This window comes from Podarcis gaigeae (assembly GCF_964106915.1).
Source record: "Podarcis gaigeae genome assembly, chromosome: 14".
NCBI lineage: Eukaryota > Metazoa > Chordata > Lepidosauria > Squamata > Lacertidae > Podarcis > Podarcis gaigeae.
Window position 1 is genome coordinate 35,930,828 of NC_139690.1, and position 23,166 is coordinate 35,953,993.

The 23,166-nt window shown below is 44.6% G+C and overlaps 2 protein-coding genes across 12 annotated transcripts in view; one reads left to right on the forward strand and one right to left on the reverse strand.

Annotated features, from left to right (window-relative positions):
• Positions 1–8,153, reverse strand: part of NLRC3 (NLR family CARD domain containing 3) — a 28,749-nt gene extending 20,596 nt beyond the window's left edge. Inside the window, exons 1-5 of one of the 5 annotated variants that reach the window (XM_083711086.1) lie at positions 8,133–8,153; positions 5,227–5,279; positions 4,619–4,836; positions 1,210–1,271; positions 427–571 (exon numbers count right to left, since the gene is read on the reverse strand). In XM_083711086.1, coding sequence (XP_083567212.1) covers positions 427–433 — 7 coding nt within the window. In that variant the 5' untranslated portion in view covers positions 434–571; positions 1,210–1,271; positions 4,619–4,836; positions 5,227–5,279; positions 8,133–8,153. Of the gene's footprint in view, positions 1–426; positions 572–1,209; positions 1,966–3,993; positions 4,079–4,618; positions 5,202–5,226; positions 5,280–8,132 lie in introns of those variants that run through there. The other 4 variants (XM_083711088.1, XM_083711084.1, XM_083711087.1 and 1 more) reach the window with 4 other exon arrangements.
• An 886-nt stretch (positions 8,154–9,039) lies between these two features.
• On the forward strand, positions 9,040–22,655 carry DECR2 (2,4-dienoyl-CoA reductase 2). Of its 7 annotated transcripts, none has more exons than XM_083711154.1 (10): positions 9,040–9,185; positions 12,887–13,000; positions 14,379–14,447; positions 15,128–15,179; positions 16,412–16,547; positions 17,421–17,545; positions 17,793–17,886; positions 19,256–19,360; positions 21,146–21,363; positions 22,063–22,655. In XM_083711154.1, exons 2-9 carry the CDS (start codon positions 12,903–12,905, stop codon positions 21,361–21,363), a joined length of 897 nt encoding a protein of 298 aa, XP_083567280.1. In that variant the 5' UTR covers positions 9,040–9,185; positions 12,887–12,902; the 3' UTR covers positions 22,063–22,655. The 7 variants fall into 7 exon arrangements, with proteins under 7 accessions (XP_083567280.1, XP_083567277.1, XP_083567276.1 ...); XM_083711151.1 differs by having other exon boundaries at positions 21,146–21,334; XM_083711150.1 differs by having other exon boundaries at positions 9,106–9,131.
• Positions 22,656–23,166: the final 511 nt, after the last annotated feature.

Below are 23,166 nucleotides of genomic sequence, written 5' to 3' on the forward strand. Positions count from 1 at the left end.
GGTTAGGCTGAGTGGGGATTTGAGCCCTGGTCTCCCAGGTGCAACTCACTAACCACTATACCACTGGGCAGGCTAGGACCCACCACGGGCGCCACAACTGTGCAGAAACTCATCAGAACCCCCAAAAGGTAAATCAGTGGTGCCAGTACAGGCTTTTGTGGGGAAATGCAGATTTCTGTTACAGTTCTGTTGACATAATTAGGGGGACCAAATTTCAAAGGAGGAACCTGAATCCATGTCATTGTTCACACAGGCATGGATCCCCAGGATGCTGGAGGTAGAGAAATCAAGTCTTTTTCTATCATTGAGTTGGTGAGCGAAACCCTCCTCAAAAATAATGAGCAGGAGGAGGGGAAATAAATTCCTCCAAATTTGGGGGAAAGGGGTTTCTGCCTACCTTGCTAGCAGGACCGACTGCCCACTTACCATCCATGGGGGGTTTGCTCTGACCATCACCTGGAGCACCTGAATGAGCACCTGCACGTGGGGGATGCAGGTCAGAGATTCTACTTCACCCTGCTCTGTCCATGCTGCATGTGGAGATTCCCTGGGCTAGCCTTTCTCCATGGCTCTGCTGGAGAAGGAAGGGAGGCCATAGTTTGCAAGTGATGGATAGAGAGACAGAAAGCAGAAGTGGACTGGGTACCTTCAGACAATGGTTTGATATTGCAATTGGATCACGCAAGTATCACAAGGGGATCGTTGCAACTGGGTTTTCCCCACTTATCAGATTTCCCTTAGAAAGGCTAAATCTGTATTAAATGGGGGGATTTGGCAATAGTAGTTAGGTGGATGGAGTCTGCTCTGAGCAGCATTAGCATTGGGTACAACCCAAAGACTTTTCAAGGAATGGGGAAGATGCAATGATAAATGCTGTTGGTTTTTGTTTGCTTAGTTTTCCTGGTTTGTTTGTCATTTTAAAAATCTGATATATTCTTTTTTTTCCTTTTTCTTTTTAAACTGTCTTCAGTTTCAGATGGAGGGAAAGGCAGGGTTAAAAAGAAAATCCTTTTAAACAAATACAGAGTAATCCAGCTTCGGCTCATAATGGCATTTTGCAAGTTGCATAGCTGAGTCATTCAGATACACATAGCTTAGATAATACATATGCTTTCCTAACCTGCAGGGAGTCTGCTATGGATGCACAAGGCTGGCATACCTCCCAGCTTATGACTCAGGAACTTATCACACTTGACTCGGCTGAATTACCTGCCACGGACGCTGCCCCACTGCTTATAAATAATTCCTTCAAGTGTTCGTGTGATTGGCCTCTGAAATGAGAATAGATTATGCAGTTCAAGGCATCACCTAACTAAATAATCAGACACCCTTAACACTTTCTTATAAATACCACTGGCTTGGAAATGCAACTGAACTTTCCTGCAAAGTTCAGGAAGCTGTGGGTTTTCTTGGCATGTGATTAACTTATCACATCCCCTGCGCCCTATTTGCATTAAGGCTGCCCCCTTTGGAGATGATCTCATCTAAGTCCAGCAGTTCACATTATCAGCCCCACCCTGCAGCCAGCCCAGTGATGAGAAAATGGGTTGAGGGGGAAAAGTGGATGTTGGGCAATCTCTCTCACCAACAGATTTTTCCCTTTAGATGCCAAACAAAACAAAAAAATCAGTGGGGGTTGGGAATAAAAAAATTGTAGAGATGGAAGGGACCCTGAGGATCATCCAGTCCAACCCTCTGCAATGTAGGAATCTGCAGCTGCCCCAGACGGGGATCGAACCTGCAACCTTGGTGTTATCAGCACCACGCTCTAACCAGAGTCATCTTTCCCATAGGACTTAGTGGTGCCTCGCACCAAGGCGCTGGCCTCTCAGGGGGGCCCCAGCTAGTGGGGGAGCTGCACAGCTTTGCCGGTGACCTCCCCTTTCCCTGCACGCCCGCCAGCTGCACCCCGCCAACCATAAGGCTGGCAGACGTGCAGCTTCCCTCCCAAGCCTCTGCAGGGATAGCTCTCCTCCTGAGGAGGCTTGGGAGGGAAGCTGCGCTCTCCTGCCGCGGAGCCTTGGGAGGGGCGCAACTTTCCTCCCAAGCCTCTGCAGGAATCACTCTCCCGCAGCGGCATGGGGGAGAGTTGTGTTAGTTTCTGTTTGCCACTGTGCAGCTGCTTAGAGTCACAGGACTCTGTTTACATTCCAGACACATTCCATACTGTTGGAAGTCTCATGGGAGAGGAGACGGATGTGACGTTACTGGTTTCCTGTTCCTTTCTTCCTTTATTGTTCAGTTGCTCTCTGCTCTCACAGGGAGAGGATGTATTTTTCTTTGCTGTCTGCGTAGTAAGAAATAAAGCATAGCGATGTAGCCATAAATCTCATCACTTCCGCATGCTGCTGGATTCTCTGCTGGATGGGAATGTGCCTGAGGCCTCATCAATGGCTCAGGTCGTTAATTTCGTCGGGGGCGATTCCGAAGGCTTGGCCGGAGGAAAATGAGCTTGGCCAAGCGGAGATCCCGACAAGTTGAGCCCCCCCCCCCGATGGCTGGCAGTGCACAGCTATGGCCACCCCAACATTACCCGTGGTAATTTGGGGGCGCTGGGCGGATATTTGCACCCTGGCGCCACATCTGCTGAAGTCAGCCCTGGCTCTAACCAACTGAGCTGTCCAGGTTTTGAGCCCCATTATGCCTCATTCTGTGCTCCCGACTATCTAGCTCAAGGGAGCACCTGCCCCCTACAGAACAGCATCTGCTTTGAATGAAGAAGGCCCCAGGTTCATTCCGTGGCATCTTCAGGAAGAGTAGGAGAAGATCCCAGTTTTAGAAGCCTGGAAAGGCGCAGTGTGCACATCAAGTGACTAAACAAATACTGGTATCAGCAGCAAGACAGCAAAATTTTGATATACTCATCCAGACTCATTCTTAAAACATAGAAATGTGTGTGTCTTTACATAGGTTCTATAAATAATTTGTTCCTACTACTCATTCAGGGAAACTACAGTTTAACTTTGTTTTTACATATCTCAGACTCAATTCATAATTGGAACTGGCTGTGTGGATGGCTCTGCAAAAACGTGGCTAAGAACAGGCAGCTCCAGTGTGGCAGGCTGCATTTGGAAAGTGGCTCCTTTGGCAACGACCCTGACGTGTTCCCTGCTTTCTTTACACAGTTTATGCAGAGGAGTTCAACAGAGCAGGAGCTGTGTGGGGAATCGCTTCTCACAATGGGTGAGAAGCATTGCGGATGCCAGTGAACTACTAGGACAAATTCAAGGTGTTAGTACTAGCATAGAAAGCCCGAAATGGGTTGCAATCGAAGTATCTGAAGAGTGAACAAATTAGGTGAATTTGGATATACAAAAGATATTTAAAATAAATTTAAGGAACCGCAGAAAAAGGGGGGAGGAAGTCAAGTTTTGAAATGCTAAAATGTCTGTAAAATTATTGAAATGTATAAATCTGAAATTCATAAATAAAATAAAAAATAAGAGTGACAGGGCCTTTTTAGTGCCGGTTTGCCAATGGTAGTAGTGGCTGCTGTTATTATTATATTTGTTTATATATGCCGCAGACCAGGAACCAATTTGGCTTACACAAATTAAAACACAGATTCCTGCATTATAAGGGGTTGGAGTATATGACCCCTGGAATTTACTGATCCCTCGATCAGCTTATTAAGCTAACAAAGCTTGAGTCGTCCCCCAACCCAAATTCTTGGGCGTGCAATTGAAATAAAGTGAAGAAATACCAATATATAATCAACATTTGTTAATCATCCATCACTGTGATTAATGTGAATCATAAAATATAAAAAAGAAGGAAGTAAAACAAGTATTCCATCAATAATGATACTATGCATTTTGTTTTTTCTAATGAGATGGAATTCAGAGGTTCCTCATTGGCAAGGGAAATGCATCAATATTGTCTGTCTCTTTGTCTGTTTATTACCTGCCTTTCACCATAAGGCCCCAGGGAGGGCTACAACATTTAAATAACATTTAAAACAATCTGAAGCTCATAAAAAAATTCCCACCATACCTTATAAATTTCTTTTCCACCCCAGGCTCATTCCATCTGCCCTTTTGACCCCGTTGTCTTTATTCACCCCCTGCACAGATCCATCAACCCAGTAATCAACTTTGGTAATCTTTTGTACTATGGCGCCCTGCGCAAGGCCAAAATTTGGTGACCCCCCCCCCAAAGGGATCTTCTCAATTATGGATCACCCCGATTTTGCACCCCATCAGCTCAGCACTCTTTGCAAGGGAAGTGTCAGCACTGCCCTAAATTTGGCGCTGCATCAACCACTTTGGGAAAACCCAGGTATAAATAGACAGCTATGGGGGAAGAGGCGGAGGAGGGATGGAAGAAAAGGTCAATGTAAAAAAAACAAAAACCAAAGCAAGCATCATGTAAATGAAAAAATGCAACAATACATAAGTGCATTCTTAGGTCTGCTGTTTATAGAACAAGTTTCAACATTTATCATACCTGCATGAGAAGCTGGAGACTGCATCTTTTAAGTGCAACTTTCAAGGAAATGTAAGAATGAACCCCACCCAAGGACCCGAGAAGGATTTTTCTTTCTTTTCCCCTTAATAACTTGGCAAGAACCCATCCCAACCCTATGAAAATCAATCACACCATTTCCCCCCCCCCTTACCTTTTCCACAAATGCAGCAGGAATGGGAAACTTTAGGGAGCCATGGAAGGAAAGTCAGTGGAATAGAATTATGGATTGATGTAATGTTTTCCTTTTCCCCCTTCCTTTTCTTTCAGTTTGTTCCTTTTTATTCTTCAGTTCTGTATTTTGCTCTCTTATAAATTCATAAATACATATATTTTTAATGCCTCCATTTCTTGCAGACTCCCCGGGGTTTTCTGTTAAGACAGGTGTCTCATTTTGAGCCTTCCAGCAAAGGCCACTGCAACCTGCTTCAAAGTTACCTTGTCAGAACCAGGATGCTTCCTGGGTAACTTGAATGCACTTGTCTTGATGGCCTGAACTGAAAGAGAACGTGTCGTTTCCAGTAAGACCTTCTATCTATTAGGATTCCTTCCAAACATTTGGCAATTGGCATAAGGCAAAGATGAATTTTAGCCTCTTTTGAACGCCCTCGGTTCAAGGAAAGTAGAATTATAAAGAAGACTGAGCCACGCAGATAACTACGGATTTCCTTGTCTCTGTATTGCTGCTGCTGCTGCTGTTTCAGTTGAGTTGCTTTCTTTCCGTCTCATTCTTTTTTAAATAAATTAAAAAATGCTACTCACCTCTTCCTGTGCTGTGGGTCTCGTTTGATCTTCCTTCCTGTTCATTTCAAAAGCTGCAAGACAACCCAGTGCAGAAGGGTGACCACTACAGGAAAAAAAAAGACCTAGCCCACACTTGCCAGGAACTAGCAAAGTTATGAGTGTCTGGCATTGTGCTACCAGGCACAGAGAAAACAATTTCCCATGCTTGCTCAACAGGGCATTTTGGTACCCAAAGGGGAAAATCCACACCGCCCCCACCCTATGATTAATTCACATGGCGCAGGGCTGGTCCAAGACATTTTGCTGCCTGGTGTCTATCCCCAACTCAAGATGCAATATATCAACAGACCAAAATAAATACATAAATATCACAAACAACTCTCTCTGTACCTGCTACAGAAATACAGGGGTGTGGTATTATCTGCATCAGGGGTAGCCAACATGGTGCCCTCTTGTTGTTGTTGAGACTACAGTTCCCATCATCTTCAACCAGAGGCCTGGCTAGCAGAGGCTGATGGGAGTTGTTGTCCAACATCATTTGAAGGGCATCAACATTGACTGGCAGCAGGTCTCCAGGTTTCAGCCAGTGAGTCTTTCCCAGCCTTACCTGGGGATTCTGGGGGTGGAACCTGGGACCTCCGACATGCAAAGCAGATGCTACATAACTAACGATTTGCTGTCTTTTCCTGGCACCTAAGATCTGCTGCCCCACTCTGCCTAATGGTAGGGACTTGAGACGCAGAATCCTCATCCATGTCTTTAATGATCGGTTTCATTATATTGGGGAAATGCATTCTATTAGGAGGGAATGTTTTGCAAAAAATGTGTATATTAGGCAAGATTGTATACAAAAATGTGTGTAATAGGATAAATGCACACTAAAATATAGGTTCAGTTGCATAAGGACTTTGAAAAATATGCTATCACAAACAGATTTTAAGACTGGAAAAAATGAGACAGACTTGCCCATTTCTAGTAATCACTGAACTTTAAAAACAACCTACTGCTGTTTTTAACAGCTGAGTGGAATTGAATTTTGCAAACAATGCCGAATTTTGCATTTGTAAAATTCAAACAAACATAAAATTGCGGAGCACACACAGCCTGGCCTCCCCATCACATTGTCTGGACCAAGAATTCTAGATCATCATTTTTTCTAAGGCATTGTCGCACTGCACAGGCTATGGCATGACACCAAACCAACCTGCAGACAGGATGTTGAGAACCACATATTTGTCGGGAGGTTGTTGTGGGAGGACTCTCTGTTCACCGCTTGCTACAAAAGGATCAATTGACAGAAAACAAATTAACATGTGTTTTTCACGAGACCCTCCAGAAGCAGCTGTTTCCTCCCCTGAAGGTGAATGGGTTATAGATGGAGCATCAATCAATATGAAGTACTTGGGGGGGGGGGAGCCCCAACTGACCCAGATAGAACTGAAACTTTTGCAAATATTTCAAAACCTGGCAGCATTCCAAACTTGTACCTGCAAATTCTGAATGCTAAATTTAAAAGCTGACTTCGCACTTTGAATGTGAAATAATTTGCCTTAATGTTTGAAATAAAAACAGTGCTGCCATTTCTTGACTGTTTCCAATCTATTTTGTTTCCAATTCCAATTTTCCAATAAAATGCCGTAATAGTCTAAATTATAAATAACCGGGAAAACAATGGAATCTATTTCTTGCATTGACACCCCACCTTTTTCTCAAAGGAGCTCAAGGGTGGAGTACATGGTTCCTCCCTCTTCATTTAATCCCCACAGCAGCCCTGTGAAGTAGGCTAGATGGAGAGGCAGTGACTGGTCCAAGGCCATCCAGTGAGCATCATGGCTGAGTGAGGATTTGAGAAAACAATAATCTGTCATTCTTGATCCACAAATTGCCGAGTCAGTAACTCCTTTAAATTAAGAAGATTCTGCACTTGTTAATGGAACAGAATCAGCTTACATAAATGCAGCTATTTTTGCTTCTCTGGTTAATAGACCTTGACACACATATAAGCTCAATGCGGCAGATCATAATTAAAAATAAGATGTGCAGGAAAGGGGATTCATTATTTCCTAGTATGAATGTACTGCTTAAGAGCCTCTTACCTGAAGAGGTTTTGTACCTAACTTGAATGTCTTTTACTCAAGTGAAATAATTGGGAACCATTTTCAGCCATAATAAAGACACAGGTGGAATTGAGGGTTGATCTACAGATGACAAAATATCAAGTACCACTTGAAAGTTACTTAATGGGCAAAAATTGAGGCTTCTGTAGCAGCCTGGAGCTGTCCAATTTTAATACATTTTGAGACTAGGTGATTACAGACAGATTACTTTCATTCTTGTTGTCTTCATTCTTTTTTCTCCAATCCACTGTCAACATTTAGGGTTTAAATTCACTGGGCAGTGAGTGGTCTTTCTGCGTGCGGCACTGTGTTTTCACGCCTGTATGCTTATGTTACTCTCTACTTTATAAAATTACACCTAAAAGCATCAAAACTCCTTCTACACTGTCAAGGTGGTTTTTCCCCTCTTGTATTTGTTCCTCACAATTACCAAATGTTGCCTACCACCATTGCGTTTTTTGTTGAGTCACAGACCCCATCTGCATTCTGCATTTATAGCAGTATGACACCCCTTTAAACAGTGATGCCGTTCACAGAACAAAACCTCTAATTTTTCAGGCCGTGTGTACGCAGAATATATCTAAAGCTCACCTCACAAAGAATCCTAGGAACTCTAGTTTACCCCTCAAAAAGCTACAATTCCCAGCACCTTTACAGTTCACATGATTCTTTAAATGCATTGTGTGTTTGCAGCCTTATTTACAGCCAACCTATTCAGAATGTAGCCAGGTGGGAGTGGTTTTGGTTTTCAAAAACGTTTTGCGTGTACATCTGTGCATCCTTAGGCAGACTCATCATTTTGATTACCTTTTTAAAAGCATGCACGAGAGAGACACTCTTCACATACTCAGAGGAATTCCTTTATTAATTCCTTTATTACCTTGGCCGCCCTCCTCTGCACGCGTTCCAACTTGTCAACATCCTGCTTAATTTGTAGTGCCCAGAACCGGACACAGGACTTCATTCGGGGTCTGACCAAGGCAGAAAACATACTTCTAGAATTGCTAGAATTTATAAAAGTAAAGGGGCTACCCTCTATCAGCCACAAGCACCCCGCTGTTTCCTTCTAAAAGGATTTCTTAATTCCTGAGCGCCCAATACGTTTCTTCACATGGCTGAGCTGTTGCCAATGTAGACAACATTAAACTAGTTGGGCTATGGTTCACATTATATGAAATATACTCGAAGTCGAGAGTGGATTTCATGCTCTTTATTCAGCTCATAGCGGTGAGGAGGAATGGAAGTTCCCCCCAGAATGTCTGCTTTATATACATTATTTACACAATGGGCCCCACGTGATTGGCTACTTCTGGGATTCTCCTGTAGGCCAATCAGGTTGCGGATTCACTTCCACCTGGAGAGGGATTGGGTGGCTCCTGTGGACCAATCAGACTGCTGCATTCTGGATCCTATTCAACTCAGTACATAACACTATACCTTTAAAGCACCATTCCCCCCCTCAAAGAATCGCACCGCAGTTTCTTAAGAGTTGCTCAGAATTGTACCTCTGAGGATAAACTACATTGCTCAGAATTCTTTGAGGGGGCGGCGGGAAATGTGCTTCTCCATTTACAGCGGGCTTTATGCAGGGTTGGGGGCTTTTAAAACAAAGGGGGGAAACGGCCAAGGCCTAGAAGTCCTCCCACAGCTGTGTGGAAGGACCACGCCAAGGCAGGAAAGGTTTACCAGGATGGGGACGACGAGCGGCTTTGCTGCCGCTGGGTAAGGGAACTACACATCCCACAATGCCCTTGGGTGGCCGAGCGCCTCTTGGCCGGGAACTACAATTCCCAGCATGCTTTGCGGGTGAGTGCTGCGCGCAGGTATACTGTTGTTCGTGCGAAGTCCGCGGCTGGCCAGGTAAGTGAGAGCCGAGCCGCCTGAGGGGATTCGGCAGCGGCGGTATTAGGACAGCCATGAGCCTCCAAAATATAGAGAGAAAGAAGATAAGTAAAGGAGGGCGAAGAGGCCGCCCCTGCAGCGTTTCTATGGGGGCCCCGGATTCCCAAATTTGAGAAAGCCATTCAGCTCCCTTCCCCCACAACATGTGGGGCTCCAGCTTCAATGCTCTGTAATCCTGGAGCATTAATCCCAAAGCAGTAACACTTAAAGGCATTGTCACTGTTTGTTTTATAGACTTCCCCCACCAAACACCCTTAGAAAGGCTTCTCAAAAGGTGATTTGCATTGTTTAATCTGTACAGAAAAACAGTAGCATGCTAAAAACAGCAGAGTAGGGGGGGGGGGGAAAGATTTCTTATAAAAGCCAAGCTGTATTAATATTTTTATTCTTATTTTATGGACCTAGATACCCCAGCCTTTTAGAAAGCCTTCTCAGAAAGTGATTCACAAATTATTTACCCAGGGATCTAGATAAAATAACATTATAATGTCCATGGTATAACAATAAAATGTGCACAGTAGAAAGGGTTTATTATAGAAGCCAGCAAGCATGCATGTTTTTAAAAAATTAAAAGTTAAAGTACAGTGGTGCCTCTGGTTACGTACTTAATTCGTTCCGGAGGTCCGTTCTTAACCTGAAACTGTTCTTAACCTGAAGCACCACTTTAGCTAATGGGGCCTCCCACTGCTGCCACGTCGCCGCCACGCGATTTCTGTTCTCATCCTGAAGCAAAGTTCTTAACCCGAGGTACTATTTCTGGGTTAGCGGAGTCTGTAACCTGAAGCATACTGGTATGTAACCCGAGGTACCACTGTAATCCTAAAGAGCCTTGCTGAAAGGAAATGTTTTAAAAGCACTCTTAAAAGCAGAAAGGTTTTGATGGGTTTGCTTAGGCAGTGTTGCTGCACATGGGTGCCTTACGAAGTTTATAAAGCAGGCAGAATAGTTAGAGCCGTGTCCTCAAAGAGCTTATAGACTCACATTGAAGGGGAAGGACTAATGGGGGAGTTACCCATTCTTAAAACCTGGTTACATCTGCTGGAGTAGCATAGAAGCTGAGAGACTGAGCAATGAATCTATGAGTTTGAATTTCTTCTGTGCTATGAATTGACTACTAGGCAGCCTATTTGCAGTATGTGGGGGAAGGATACTGACTTGCCCTTACTGGATTGTTGTGTAAGGATTGCACAACTAGATGAAGCCTGTGAAGTGCTTCAGATGTGATATAAAGATTAAGCTGGATAATTCATTAACTATCTACTATTAGTTAAGCAACGCCATCCTTAAGGATGAGGATTGCCTGAGTCCTTTTAACCCAGCTGGATTGCTTAGATCAGTAGTCTTCAACCTTTTCAGACCCAAGACCCACTTTTAACCCAAACATGCATTTGGGAACTCCTTTCTTAATATCTTGCCATATATTTGCATGATGGTAGTGCTCCTGCTGTGACCCACCTTGCATCAGGCTGTGACCCAGTAGAAGACCAGTGGCTTGAATTGCCTGGAGTAAAACTATGGGTTGATCCTTGTGTTGCAGAGCTAACTGGCCTCTACTAGAAGTTCGGCTGCTGGCCCCATGCTGTAGTACATTCTTCCAGTAAATATTTGGCAGGTATTCTTGCTTTTGTTTTTTTAATCTATATATAAAATATTTTCACATTATTGAGGTAAAATAGTACAGTCTCTCCCCAACTTCCTCCTGGTTATAGCATTTTCCTTTCTAATGTTCCGTTGTTTGGCGAGTAGTACAGAGTTCAGGCTCACATGCTCAGATAATAATTAGGATAAATGAGTGTCAATGCTCAGTTTTAGTCCCAGATTAAAAATTGCTATATTGGAGAAGTTTCCACCTCCTTTGTGCCTTCAACTTCTAGATGTGATTATTGCTTGGTGGGGAGTTCCATAAATGCACTGGAAGTTAGTCTTGGAAGTTAGTCTTCTTATGTAATTTGTAGAGCAGGATTTTCTCATGGGCTGGTAGGTGTAGTTTTGACTTCCAAAAATATTGGAAGAGTGTGTTTTTTTTTACACCAAGGGGCCTATGCAATTGTTTATTTTTATTTTTGAGTAGCCAGTAATATTAGAGGTTGTTTTGGATGTTTCTATATTTCTGTGTTGCTGCACACCACCCTGAATTTTATGAGAGGGTAGTATATAAATTAAATAATTTAGTGGTGGAGGAAGACAAATAAACCAAAAAGGATGCCAAAGATATACCTGCCACTGCTTTCTGGAATGCATTATTTGCTAATATCCAACCATTTTCTGATAAGCTTGGCAGGGAAAGCTTGTTAGAGCTGAGGGAGCTGAAAATGTTTAGCCAGGGGAAGAGATAATTAAGAGTTGATACATTAGCTGCCTTCAAATATTTGAATGGCTGTTACATATCTGATAAAGCAAATTCGTCCTCTGTTTATTAATTTAAAGCATTTCTACCCAACTCTTCAGCCAAAATGGTACCCAGAGCAGCTTATACTTCAGTGAAGGAAACCAAGACAGTCACTCCCTTTCAGACCTGCGGTCTAGAAGGCATGACACAAAAAGCACTCCTAAATTTTAAAAACGTATGTGTGGGGTTGGTGCAAGAGTCAATTAGGGGTGGGGAGAGAATGTGTATAGCAGCGGTTGCCACAAGTGAAAATTGTGTAAATGGGGGGCCACGGCACGAGACTAGGGGGCCACAGAGGGAAATGAGAAGTGAAGAGAACAGAGAAGTGACTGAGAAAAGAAAGAAGAAAAAAAGAAGTTGATGTTTCTTTGCAAGAAGTGCTCATAGAGTGACATAGCAGCCAAAGTAACTTTCAGTCAAGAAAAACACCATTTTTGGATAAAGAGTATAATATCTAAAAAGTTTCCATAACTTTGGGATAAAGCAAAATTGTTTTCCATGGCATTTCCTACTTTGTATTTGGTAGAATAAGGGTTCAGTCGTGTGAATTATTTACTCAGTCTAACGCAGAATCACCTTAACATAACGGACAGAGATGATCTTTGGTTATCCCTCCCGGCAATAGAACTGGATATAAAAAAGCCCTTTTTTGTCATCAAGCACAAGGTTCACATTGATACAGAAATGGTATAATTTTTTATGTAATTGTATTTGTATACATTATAAAAAATTATAAATAAAACATGCTCTATTTACAAACAAAACATTTAGATAGCTACCTTTCTACTGGTAGGATTGGGGGGGGCGGTCACAGGAAGGAAACAAGGTCGGAAGGGGGGCACAGTTGCAAAAAGATTGAGAAACACCGGTATATAGTATTGAGTGTTTTATCCATGCACATGGTTTTTATTACAGTTTATTAACAGCATTTTTCTATAAGAAACTAAGTGCATAACATTAAGTTCCAATCTTTTCATTAACAAACTCACATTTCCCCCTAATTATTTGGAGGGTATGTGTGCATGTTAGACTAGAAATGATAATTTGAAGTTGTCTTCAGTTCTATCAGTCAAGAATGAAGCTGCCTGGCCATGGGTAATCTTGGATATGAATTACGCCTCTTTGCCTCCCAGCTGTTTCTTCGTAGATCAGGTCAGCTGGCAGCATGTGCTGGGCATAGTGATCATTACGTAATTTCGGGCTGTATGGAAATATTGCTGGTTCTTTCTCCCTCTCAGGACTTGTGATGGCTGTGTCTTGTTTTCTGCAGAACTGTCTTGGAAGTCATGTCCCAGCTAGGCTTTGCTTGCCAGCCTCCTCCTGATGTTGACACTGATGACTGTCTTCCGGAATACTCCTACCTCTTCAGTCCAGACATTCTCAAGTGAGTACTACCAAGTACTCAAACACTGCTTTGAAACCTTTATCTAGATTAATTTACCCTGTGCATTTTTCATTCCTCACCTCTGCTATGTCTACCTCCTCACCTGCTCCTCTTGATCTTTGGTGTTAGTCAATTTATAGTTGGTGTTGGCGTATTAATAGTGGTGTGTTGCTTATTTTAACTTGTGTTCTTTTTTAAAAAAGGGAGTAGGAGTCAGAGTAGCCACAAAACTGTGTGTTTTGTAATAAAATAAAATATTAGGAAGATGTGAGATGCATCTTCAGAGCTCGGGAAATCATCTTTACTGAGCCCTCCTTTCAGATTTTGTACCAATAGTTTACATGTTGTCAAAGATAGGGAAATGTAACATTTTAAAAATACTGTCAGAGACACATTTAAACTAGAATAAGGTACACGTGGCATAAGAGATGAAGGGCTCAAATATCTCTCCCAGAGGCAAAACTGATGCATCATAAAATGGATTTCGTGCAGTTTCAGTTTATCTTTTCATACTATCCTCTTCATTCCCAAGCTCCTTCAAGCTTGGAATGGCTGTTTGCTTTGTAGAAATATGTCCATGTCTTAGGCCTGCTTGAAAGTACATTGCTCTCATCTCTAAAGATTTCTAAAGGTGCAATTTTTAGTCACAGCCTCTACCAGCAGCAGATCCAGTGTGCTTTTTATTTACTTCTGAGAGTTCATATTTTTCCTCTCAAACAGAATTCCTTATTAGGTATGTGTTTATGCCACTACTTGTAGCAGAACAGGTGAAAATGTTGGATGGTTTTGCCTTTTGAGGGCTCATGCAGTTGAATTGGTCAAGTGGTTATCTTTTTGCCTAACCTACTTCACGAGACTCCTGTGAGGCCTCAATTACCGTGACAAATCAAGACTGACTCTTAGCATATTAGTAAACTGCCTTCCCATTTAAGACATGCATTTCATAGTATAGTGGTACCTCAGGTTAAGTACTTAATTCGTTCCGGAGGTCCGTACTTAACCTGAAACTGTTCTTAACCTGAAGGAACCACTTTAGCTAATGGGGCCTCCTGCTGCTGCCGTGCCACCGGAGCCCGATTTCTGTTCTCGTCCTGAAGCAAAGTTCTTAACCTGAAGCACTATTTCTGGGTTAGCAGAGTCTGTAACCTGAAGCGTATGTAACCTGAGGTACCACTGTACAAGTGACATCTACTAAGTGGAGGATGCAGGAAACCTCTGGTCTGCCTGGGATTGATGTGGTCTGACCTGACTGAATTTCCCTCATCCATCCTTTTTGTATGTGTCACGATCTTCACTGATGCTGCTCTTTCTGAACGTGCATTATGAAAAGTCTATATGGATCCCACTGGTTTCAGTCGTCTTCTTTTTTTCTTTCAAGGGGCAAAGTTGCATTCATCACTGGCGGCAGCTCCGGCATTGGATTCCGCACAGCTGAGATTCTGATGAGGTATGGACACTCTGGTGCGGGAGCAGCCAGGCCTTACTTAGCTTGCGATGCTTTTGGTCTCTGCTGTATTCTCCTGCAGCAGCCGCCAGCCTGTTCCTAGGAAGCAAGTCCTTCCTTCCCTTTGCAGCTGCATCGTGCTTTGTGCCATTTGTGTTGTCTGCAGCTTTTCTGCAATGTGTGTCCTACAACATGTGGTGAGATGTGCCATGGAACTGCAGCCGTTTGGGGTTCTCCACTGCATATATCAGGACGTATCTCTGCACTTTGCATGGAACGCCCAGTTGCCATGTAGCAGCCTGGTTGGAAGGAAAGGTGGCAGGATGTTATCAAGGAGAGTTGTCCCCCCAAAACACACACACACACACATACTTGTGAAAAATCTGAATGCATAGCTCCACATCCTGGGAGAAGAACACAAGCCCCACTAAGCATAACCAAATTAAATATACAAATGACTATATCTAAAACCTATCCAAACTGCACAGTATTGGCCAGTGTTAATACCTGAGCTTTATGGTTTCTGGGTTATCCAATCTGATGGCAGATTGCAGGTACACATGGAGACCTCACAAGCATACTGAATCCCCACGGCTGGTAGCAGAGGTGTGTCTGAGTAGACAAGCGAGTGATGAGCACAAGGTGTTCTGTGTCACCCTCACAATCTAAGGTTTTGCTTGCAGGCATGGCTGCCATACTATCATTGCCAGCAGGAACCTTCAGAGGCTAACAGAGGTGAGTGGATGGGAGACTGTCATCCCTTTCAGATGCAAAGCAAGGCCTTGGCAGAGGCAGTTCTGCTGGAGTCACCTGTCTCAAGCAATAGATTGGGGAGGTGTTGAGGATGGTATAGACCAGCGGTTCTTAAAACTTTTTTCTCTGGACCACACTTTCAGAATAAAAATTTGCTCGCTCCACACCAAATTTCTTATTGATGAGAAATACATTGGAAAACAACACTGGCAAGTTTAAACACACCTCACTTAAATGAAGTTTAAACACACCTCACTTAAATGTTTCTTTGATTGCCTTTGAATCTTCCTGCCACACTTGCCACCCTCTCCAATGTGGCCTCACCCTTGACAAGCGCTGGCATACACGAAGACAGATGGATCTGATCTGTGGGCACTCTTGTGCAAGATCTGTTCAAAGGAAGAAAAGTTTCACAAGACAATGGCTTCCTTCTTCTTTAAGTTAAGAAAAAGGTGGTAGATAGGAGAACTTGTGAGTGAGGCCTGAAGAAAACTTGGAAGCAGGGGACGGAGCGAAGAAAATCCTAAACTGTGTTTCTCTCTTAGGACAAACTGCCCCACTAACCTCAGTCTGCCACCAGCCAGCCCCTGCTTACCTGCCTTCTTACATTCAGTCTAGGGATGGAACAGCCAATCAGCTTCCTTCTCCTTAGTCTCAGGGTTGGCCTGGCAGAACTGAGCAGGGGGGAGAAGGACAAAACTAAAACTAGTTGGCTCTGTCACTGACTGTGACGCCACCTACTGTTGGTCTCCCCATCTTCCACCCAAATCGTTGCAGAAATGCAGAGAATTGAGATTGGGGGAAATAAGAAATGTAGGGAACAAAAACTGCAAGATCCATTCTTGTCTACCTACAACTGAGATGTGGTCCCTCCCATGAATATTTGTTGTCATCTTAAATGCTCCTGGGTGCACAGCCCTTAGCATACCACATCATAGATTCTCAGAGGTGAGCCTCTGTTTCCACGTAAGAGGTACCTGAAACATTTCGCAGAAGCCTTTTGAGAACCTTCCTAAACAATGCAATATGTTGCTGAAACCAGGAAGGGTTTCCCCATCCAACAGCACAGCAGGTGCGTAACATGGAAATGTTGCCCTAATTCTTGACACAAATCCCTTTTCCCAGTCTGTTATGTGTCCAGCTCGCCATGCTGCAGCAGGAAGACAGAAGAGGGTGGTCATTTATTACCGAATATTCTTTTCCTTTTTTTATAGGCTGCCAAGAAACTGTCAGTGGCCACTGGCCAGCGATGCCTGCCCCTCACTCTGGATGTCAGGCAGCCACAGATGATCATGGCAGCCGTGGATGAGGCCCTCAAGGAGTTTGAGAGGATTGATATCCTTGTCAACAGTAAGTTATTTGCATCAGCAGAGGACATTCAGGGGGCGTACTGCTAGCCACCTGTCTGCAAGCTGAAAAAAAACTGCTCACTGTTGCATGCTCTGGGAGGGTGATCCTTGAGGGTACTGGCAGGGCTGTTTTAGTAGGAGGCCAGGAATAGGAAACATTTTTCAGCCCAAGGGCCACATGACCTTCTGAGAAACCTTCTGAGAGCCATATTCCAGGGGTGTTTGGCGGGGGGGGGGGGCAAGGACAAAAGTGGGCAGAGCAATGAACGTAAACTAGTTGCTCTGCAAACATACACTCTCCCCAGCTGCGCCTCCCCCCCCCCCCCGGTAAATCAAGTAAATAAATAAAAAATACTTAACCAAAAGTAGAAAAAAACCAGAACATTCAAAATTGAAAGTCTCGCTGAGGTCACTTGAATGATGTTGTGGCGCATTCTAGCAATGCAACTGGAAACCTGACTGAGCAATAGGCGTGGCTTCCGCAAACTGGCCAATTGCATCGCAGATAGCTCAGTTCTGGAACAGGACAGGTGGTTGTCCTTCCCCTTCACTGCCCCCCCCCCCAAAATCCTGGCTACACCGATGCACATACCCCTCTCTTGCTTGTCCAGACAAGCAAGAGGCATCCTTGAAGTTGAAGAAAACATCCCATCCAGGCAAAAGCAGGGCCATTGAAGGGTGTGGCTTGGGGCTGGATAAAGGGGTCCTGAAGGGCTGCATCAGGAACCTAGGCTGGATGTTCCCCACCCCTGTAGTAAGCAGTGGAATGGAGTGGTTTCTGATGCCACAGCAGGCCCATGGCATGCCCTTGTACCAGCCATGCCTGCCTTGCCATGCTGATTCAGTCTCCAACTTCTCTCTCCCTTGTTCCCAGATGCTGCTGGAAACTTCCTGTGCCCAGCCAGTGCTCTGTCCTTCAATGCCTACAAAACTGTGATTGAGATCGACACCTTGGGAACATTCAACGTCTCCAAAGTGCTGTATGAGAAGTGTCTCCGCGTAAGTTTCTCTCCGTCAGAGGCTCTTCTCCCTGCGGACAGAGACGTTCCTCAGCTCCTGCGCTCTAGGGTCAATTGCCCTGGGCAGGGGTAGGGGAGCTTTTTTTTAACACCTGAGGGACATGTTCCCTTCAAGAAAAGAATTTGGGGGAAGGTTTCTATTTATGCCAGCAATGTTCATTTTGGGTTGTGTCTCCTGCATTTGCTGTTAATTCTTTCCCAGAGCTGACTTTATTTTGTTGATCTAGGACCATGGCGGAGTCATTGTCAATATCTCGGCAACCCTGAGCTACAGAGGTCAGGCTCTCCAGGTGCATGCAGGGACAGCTAAGGCAGCCATAGGTATCGTAAGCAATTTGGCTCCCCTTCTCATCTACACCCTTAATCGAGTTTTATTCCACTCCCTGTCCCTCCCACCCAAGTGCAAGTTATGGTGTTCTGGCACCACCTACAGTCTGGAAGAGATGTTGCAGCTTCCAGATTGAGCAACAGAGAAGCCTTCTGGCCCACAGTGATAATTTGTCCTGGGAAGACCACGTCTAGGACATGGGTGCCCACCCCCCCGTCTGATTTTTTAAAAGAAGATTTGCCATCTGCAAATGCATATAGTATTATCATATTGACTGTGTCTGGATGTAATGCTAAGCCATGGTTTGCTGTGTTTTTATTATGTTGAAAGCCACTCAAAGTGGCTGGAGCAACCCAGTCAGATGGGCGGGGTATAAGTAATGAAAGTATTATTATTATTATTTATTTGAAAGTATTATTATTATTATTACTACTACTACTACTACTACTACTACTACTACTACTACTACAGTGAGCCTACAGCAGTGATTCCCCTCCCTGGCATGGCAACAATGAAGTTATGGGAAAGTTCTGCTCTAGATTAATTGCAGTTCAGCATGTTGTCTGAACTCCAAACAGTGGTTCACCGTAACTTCAGTTAGTGAAAACAAGCTGGCTTCATCAATTATGGTTTGACATTAGCTCATTTCAACAGTTTGTCCAGGTTCAAGCAAAATGGTTAATCAAAAACAGAAGCAAAAGCTTCCGAAGTCAAACTTGTAACTGTGCTGGAGGAGGAAGGGAAGCTGTATGAGTGCTTGGCGCGTTCTCCTGGCACTAAACTAGGCTTCCTCAACCTCTGCCCTCCAGATGTTTTTGAGACTACAATTCCCATCATCCCTGACCACTGGTCCTGCTAGCTAGGGATCATGGGAGTTGTAGGCCAGAAACATCTGGAGGGCCGAGGTTGAGGAAGCCTGCACTTAAGCATTAACATCTGAATCAGCCCAATGTCTTGTCAAGGGTTTTGCAAATTCAGCTGGCTTTCATTCATTGTTTTCTGTGTGGTGGGTTTCACTATTTCTTTTCTTCTTGTGAAGTGCTGAATGGCTTGAGAAATTCTGTTTGTTTTGCTTCTGTTTATTATCCTAATAATATATATTTTTAACTCACATACATGCAATGTGTAATTCTTCCCTGTGCAAAAGGAGAATTCCATTCCAGTTTGTTGTGGATAGGGCCTCTTTCAATCACCAAGAGACCGTGCTTTTGCAGGGGCAGAGTTGATGCGGGGAGGGTCGTGCCTTATGAATGGGCAAGAACCAGATTTAGATTTGATGACTTTCCAGTCCCTTCTAGCGCTGCAATTCTTAGCTTTTCAAGATTTGCTCTTGAACCTCTCTGTCTGTCTTCTCCCTTACAGATTCAATGACAAAACATCTGGCTGTGGAATGGGGTCCTAATGGAATCAGAGTGAATAGCTTGGCGCCAGGTCCTATTTCGGGTACAGAGGGTCACCGCCGCTTAGGTAAAGCATTAAATATAATTTGAAGTGCTGTCTGTGTCTGTGTGATTTACCTGGAAAAACAACAACTGGGGAGACCACCCAGCTATGAAGGTCACTGGGCAACCTTGGACCAGTCACCTCTCTCACAGGGTTGTTTTAGGAGTAAAGTGGGGGAGAATGCATACCATCTTTACCTCTTTGGGGGAAGAGCACAGCGTTAATAAATTAAAGTAAATAGGCATGCCTGTACTATCCATCAGGGACGCGGGTGGTGCTGTGGGTTAAACCACAGAGCCTAGGACTTGCCGATCAGAAAGTCGGCAGTTCGAATCCCCGTGATGGGGTGAGCTCCTGTTGCTCGGTCCCTGCTCCTGCCAACCTAGCAGTTTGAAAGCACGTCAAAGTGCAAGTAGATAAATAGGTACCGCTCTGGCGGGAAGGTAAACGGCGTTTCCATGCGCTGCTCTGGTTCGCCAGAAGCGGCTTAGTCATGCTGGCCACATGACCCGGAAGCTGAACGCCGGCTCCCTCGGCCAATAAAGCGAGATGAGCGCCGCAACCCCAGAGTCGGTCACGACTGGACCTAATGGTCAGGAATCCCTTTACCTTATACTATCCATTAGAATTTCCAGGGTGGGTGGTTCATAAGAATTAATAAAATTCAGTAGATGACTTGAATCAAGACTTGTTAGATTGAGACTCGATGAACTTGCAGTGAAACACTTCCAGCAATCTTCTGTGCCAAGCAGGGAATCAGACAATATGTTATTTATACTCAAACATCACAGAGCATTTGGAGTTGCTTTTACAATAGGGGTGGCTAACAGAGGTGCAGACCACATACATAAATTCGGACTACCCCCTCTCTGCTTGTAAGCCAATCAGCTGAGGAGAATGGGGGTTTTCCCCCTTTGCAGCTAAGCAATGAGGTACAAAAGGGAGGGAGAGAAAAGAAAGGCCATTTTTAAAAGGGGGGGGGGGACTCCTCCCTTTGAGGCACCACCATTGGAATAAGGTCTTAGTGCTTAGGAAACGTGAAGGAGTTCTTCAGGAGATGTTGGGCTTTGTTCTTTTATGTGGGCTTCCCAGAGTAATCTGGTTGCTACTGTGAAAACAGAATCCTGGTTTAGATGGCACATCTGTACTGAGGGACGTGCAACAACAAGGCCTTGTTATTAACCTTTAAAGCTCTGAACAACTTGGGACCAGGTTTCAATTTGTATTCTTCTACAGTGGTACCTCGGGTTACATACGCTTCAGGTTACATACGCTTCAGGTTACAGACCCCGCTAACCCAGAAATAGTGCTTCAGGTTACGAACTTTGCTTCAGGAGGAGAACAGACATCGTGCTCCGGCGGCGCAGCGGCAGCAGGAGGCCCCATTAGCAAAAATGGTGCTTCAGGTTAAGAACAGTTTCAGGTTAAGAACGGACCTCCGGAACGAATTAAGTACTTAACCTGAGGTACCACTGTATGCTGGTTTTCATGTTGCATTTTTTGTTTTAACGATACTGTTTATGATGTACACCACTTAGAGCCAGTGGGGCGCAGTGGTTGGAGTGTTGGACTAGGACCTAGCAGTCCCCCCTCGGCCTTGAAGCTCCCTGGGTGATCTTGGGCTGTTTGCTCACTCTAAGCCTAACCTGCCTCACAGGGCTGTTGTGGGGATAAAATGGGGAGGGGGGAGGAGAACTACATAGGCCACTTTGAGCTCTTTGAAGGAAAGGTGCACTACAAATGCAATAAATAAAAATTATATATGCCACTTTGAAGCAAAGACATTGCTTTCCTCCTCCTTGTTTTTAGTTCAGCCTCACCCGGAAGCACAAAACCTCTTTCGGAATATCCCCCTCCAGCGGGTGGGGAACAAGACGGAGATTGCCCATAGCGTCCTGTACCTGGCCAGCCCCCTCGCCTCGTACGTGAGCGGCACAACCCTGGTGGTGGACGGCGGGGCCTGGATGACCTCTGAGAACAACTTCCCCGCACTGTTGGGTATTGCCTCACACTCTGCTAAGCTCTAGGTGACGTTTCTTTCCCCCTCTGTGGGACTGGAAGCAGGGGCGTTGCTAGGTACTAAAATAAAATAAAATAAAAATAAAGAGGCTGCAGGGCCATGGCGGGGCGGGGGTGTTCATGTGCTGCGGTGCACACATTTGCACTGAATTAGTACATGCTCATGTGTCTGTATGGATGCAAACACACTTTGCAGCATGCTCAACAGCCCATTAAGAATTGGAGAGAAAAGAAAAGAAATAGTCCTTTAATAAAAGGGGAGGGAGGAGCAGGGTTATCCAGAGAGCCCAGCACAGAAGACCTGGGGCCTGGCTACCCCCTAGCAACGTCCCTGATTAGATAGTTATAAAGCAGGCTTGGGGGGAACCTTTGGCCCTTGAGATGTTGTCAGACCACTACTCCCATCAGCCTCAGCAAGCATGGCCAATGGCCAGGGATGATGGGAGTTGTAGTTCAGCAACATCTGGAGAACCAGAGGTCCCCCACACCTGTTGTAAAGGTCCTTGTGTCAAGAAAGCCACAGTCTTCAGGTGAGAATTTTTGTCATGTGCCCCTCCAGTGCAGGGGGAAGCAGAAGATAAATTGGAGGAATGACAGTAGATCCACAAGGTATTCTGATTCTCAAGTTATTTAACATTTGCAACAATTTCAGCTGCTTGCTTTGGATTCCATCTCAGTTTTTCTCCAACCTCCTCTCTCTCATACAGGCGTCTGGGCTACAGAATTAAAGAAAGAGAAATGAAACATGACCCTGGGAACCTGACGGATGGGACACTGCAACTTCGACGCTACTCTCCACAGAGCCAAAGGAGTCAGCCACTCGCCACCTCTAGCAGCAAGATAACTTGTAGACAACAGTGGTAATGGTGCTGTTTGAGCTTGATGCTGGGCGCAGAGGCTAGGAGGTTGCAGCCTATTATATTCTCACCTAAAAGCTTTCCCATGAATGCCTTGTGTGGCACAAAACCGTTGTCTGCAGTGGCAGCCTGGAAGAACAGAGATTTGGCTTGATTTACATTTAAACCTTGGCATCCTTTGCTTTGCCTGTGCTGTTTACCATCTGAGCCTTTTTGTCAAGGAAAGGGATGAGTGTGTCCATCCGTCCGTCTGTGTTGTGTATCTGCCCCTCCAGCCTGAATCCTGTCCACCTCTAATCTTCATGGTTCTGGACCAAACAGGGTGATTCTACACTTTTTTGCCAATGCTCTTTATTTTTCTGTTAGGGTAAATACCTCTCTCCCCATCAAAAAAAACCCCAACACTCTTCTTTTTCATCTAATAAATTCCATATGCAATCTTTGCTTCTTGCTAAGCTTGTGCTTTCAGTATTGTTCCAGTTCCTAAAGCAGCATGCTTTTCCTATGAGAGTCTCTGCTCCTTGAAGGAAGAATTCATTATTCCCCTTGACGATATTGTACTGCGTTATGCTGCGCTCCCTAAAATGGCATTTTATGAGTTGCAGTCAGCACTCAAACATGAGCTGCATTTGGGTGATCACATCTTGGCTTAATAAGCTGCAACATGCACAAGCTTCATGAACCCACATGTGAACCCTTTGCTCCCGCTCCACTGCCCTTTGCATGAGAGGGGAGAAGGCTTCAGCTAACCATGGTTTCCTGTTACATCCGAACCCAGTTAGTGACTCTCAAACAAGCTGGAATACAAAACCATGGTATAAAGTTGCCTTCTAGATCCTGGCTTTTTTGGAAGCCACCAACCATAGTCTTCTTGTTTGGGTGTAACAGGAAGCTGTGGTTACCTTCAGCTTCCTGTCTTGTTCACTCATAAAAAGGGGGAGTAAAATGGGATCA

Coding starts and splice junctions, on each gene's coding strand:
- DECR2 (XM_083711149.1), top strand. Junction 15,180..16,411: donor ACCTTCAGAGGCTAACAGAG/GTGAGTGGATGG, acceptor CTTTTTTTATAG/GCTGCCAAGAAACTGTCAGT. Junction 21,335..22,062: donor CAACTTCCCCGCACTGTTGG/GTATTGCCTCAC, acceptor TCTCTCATACAG/GCGTCTGGGCTACAGAATTA.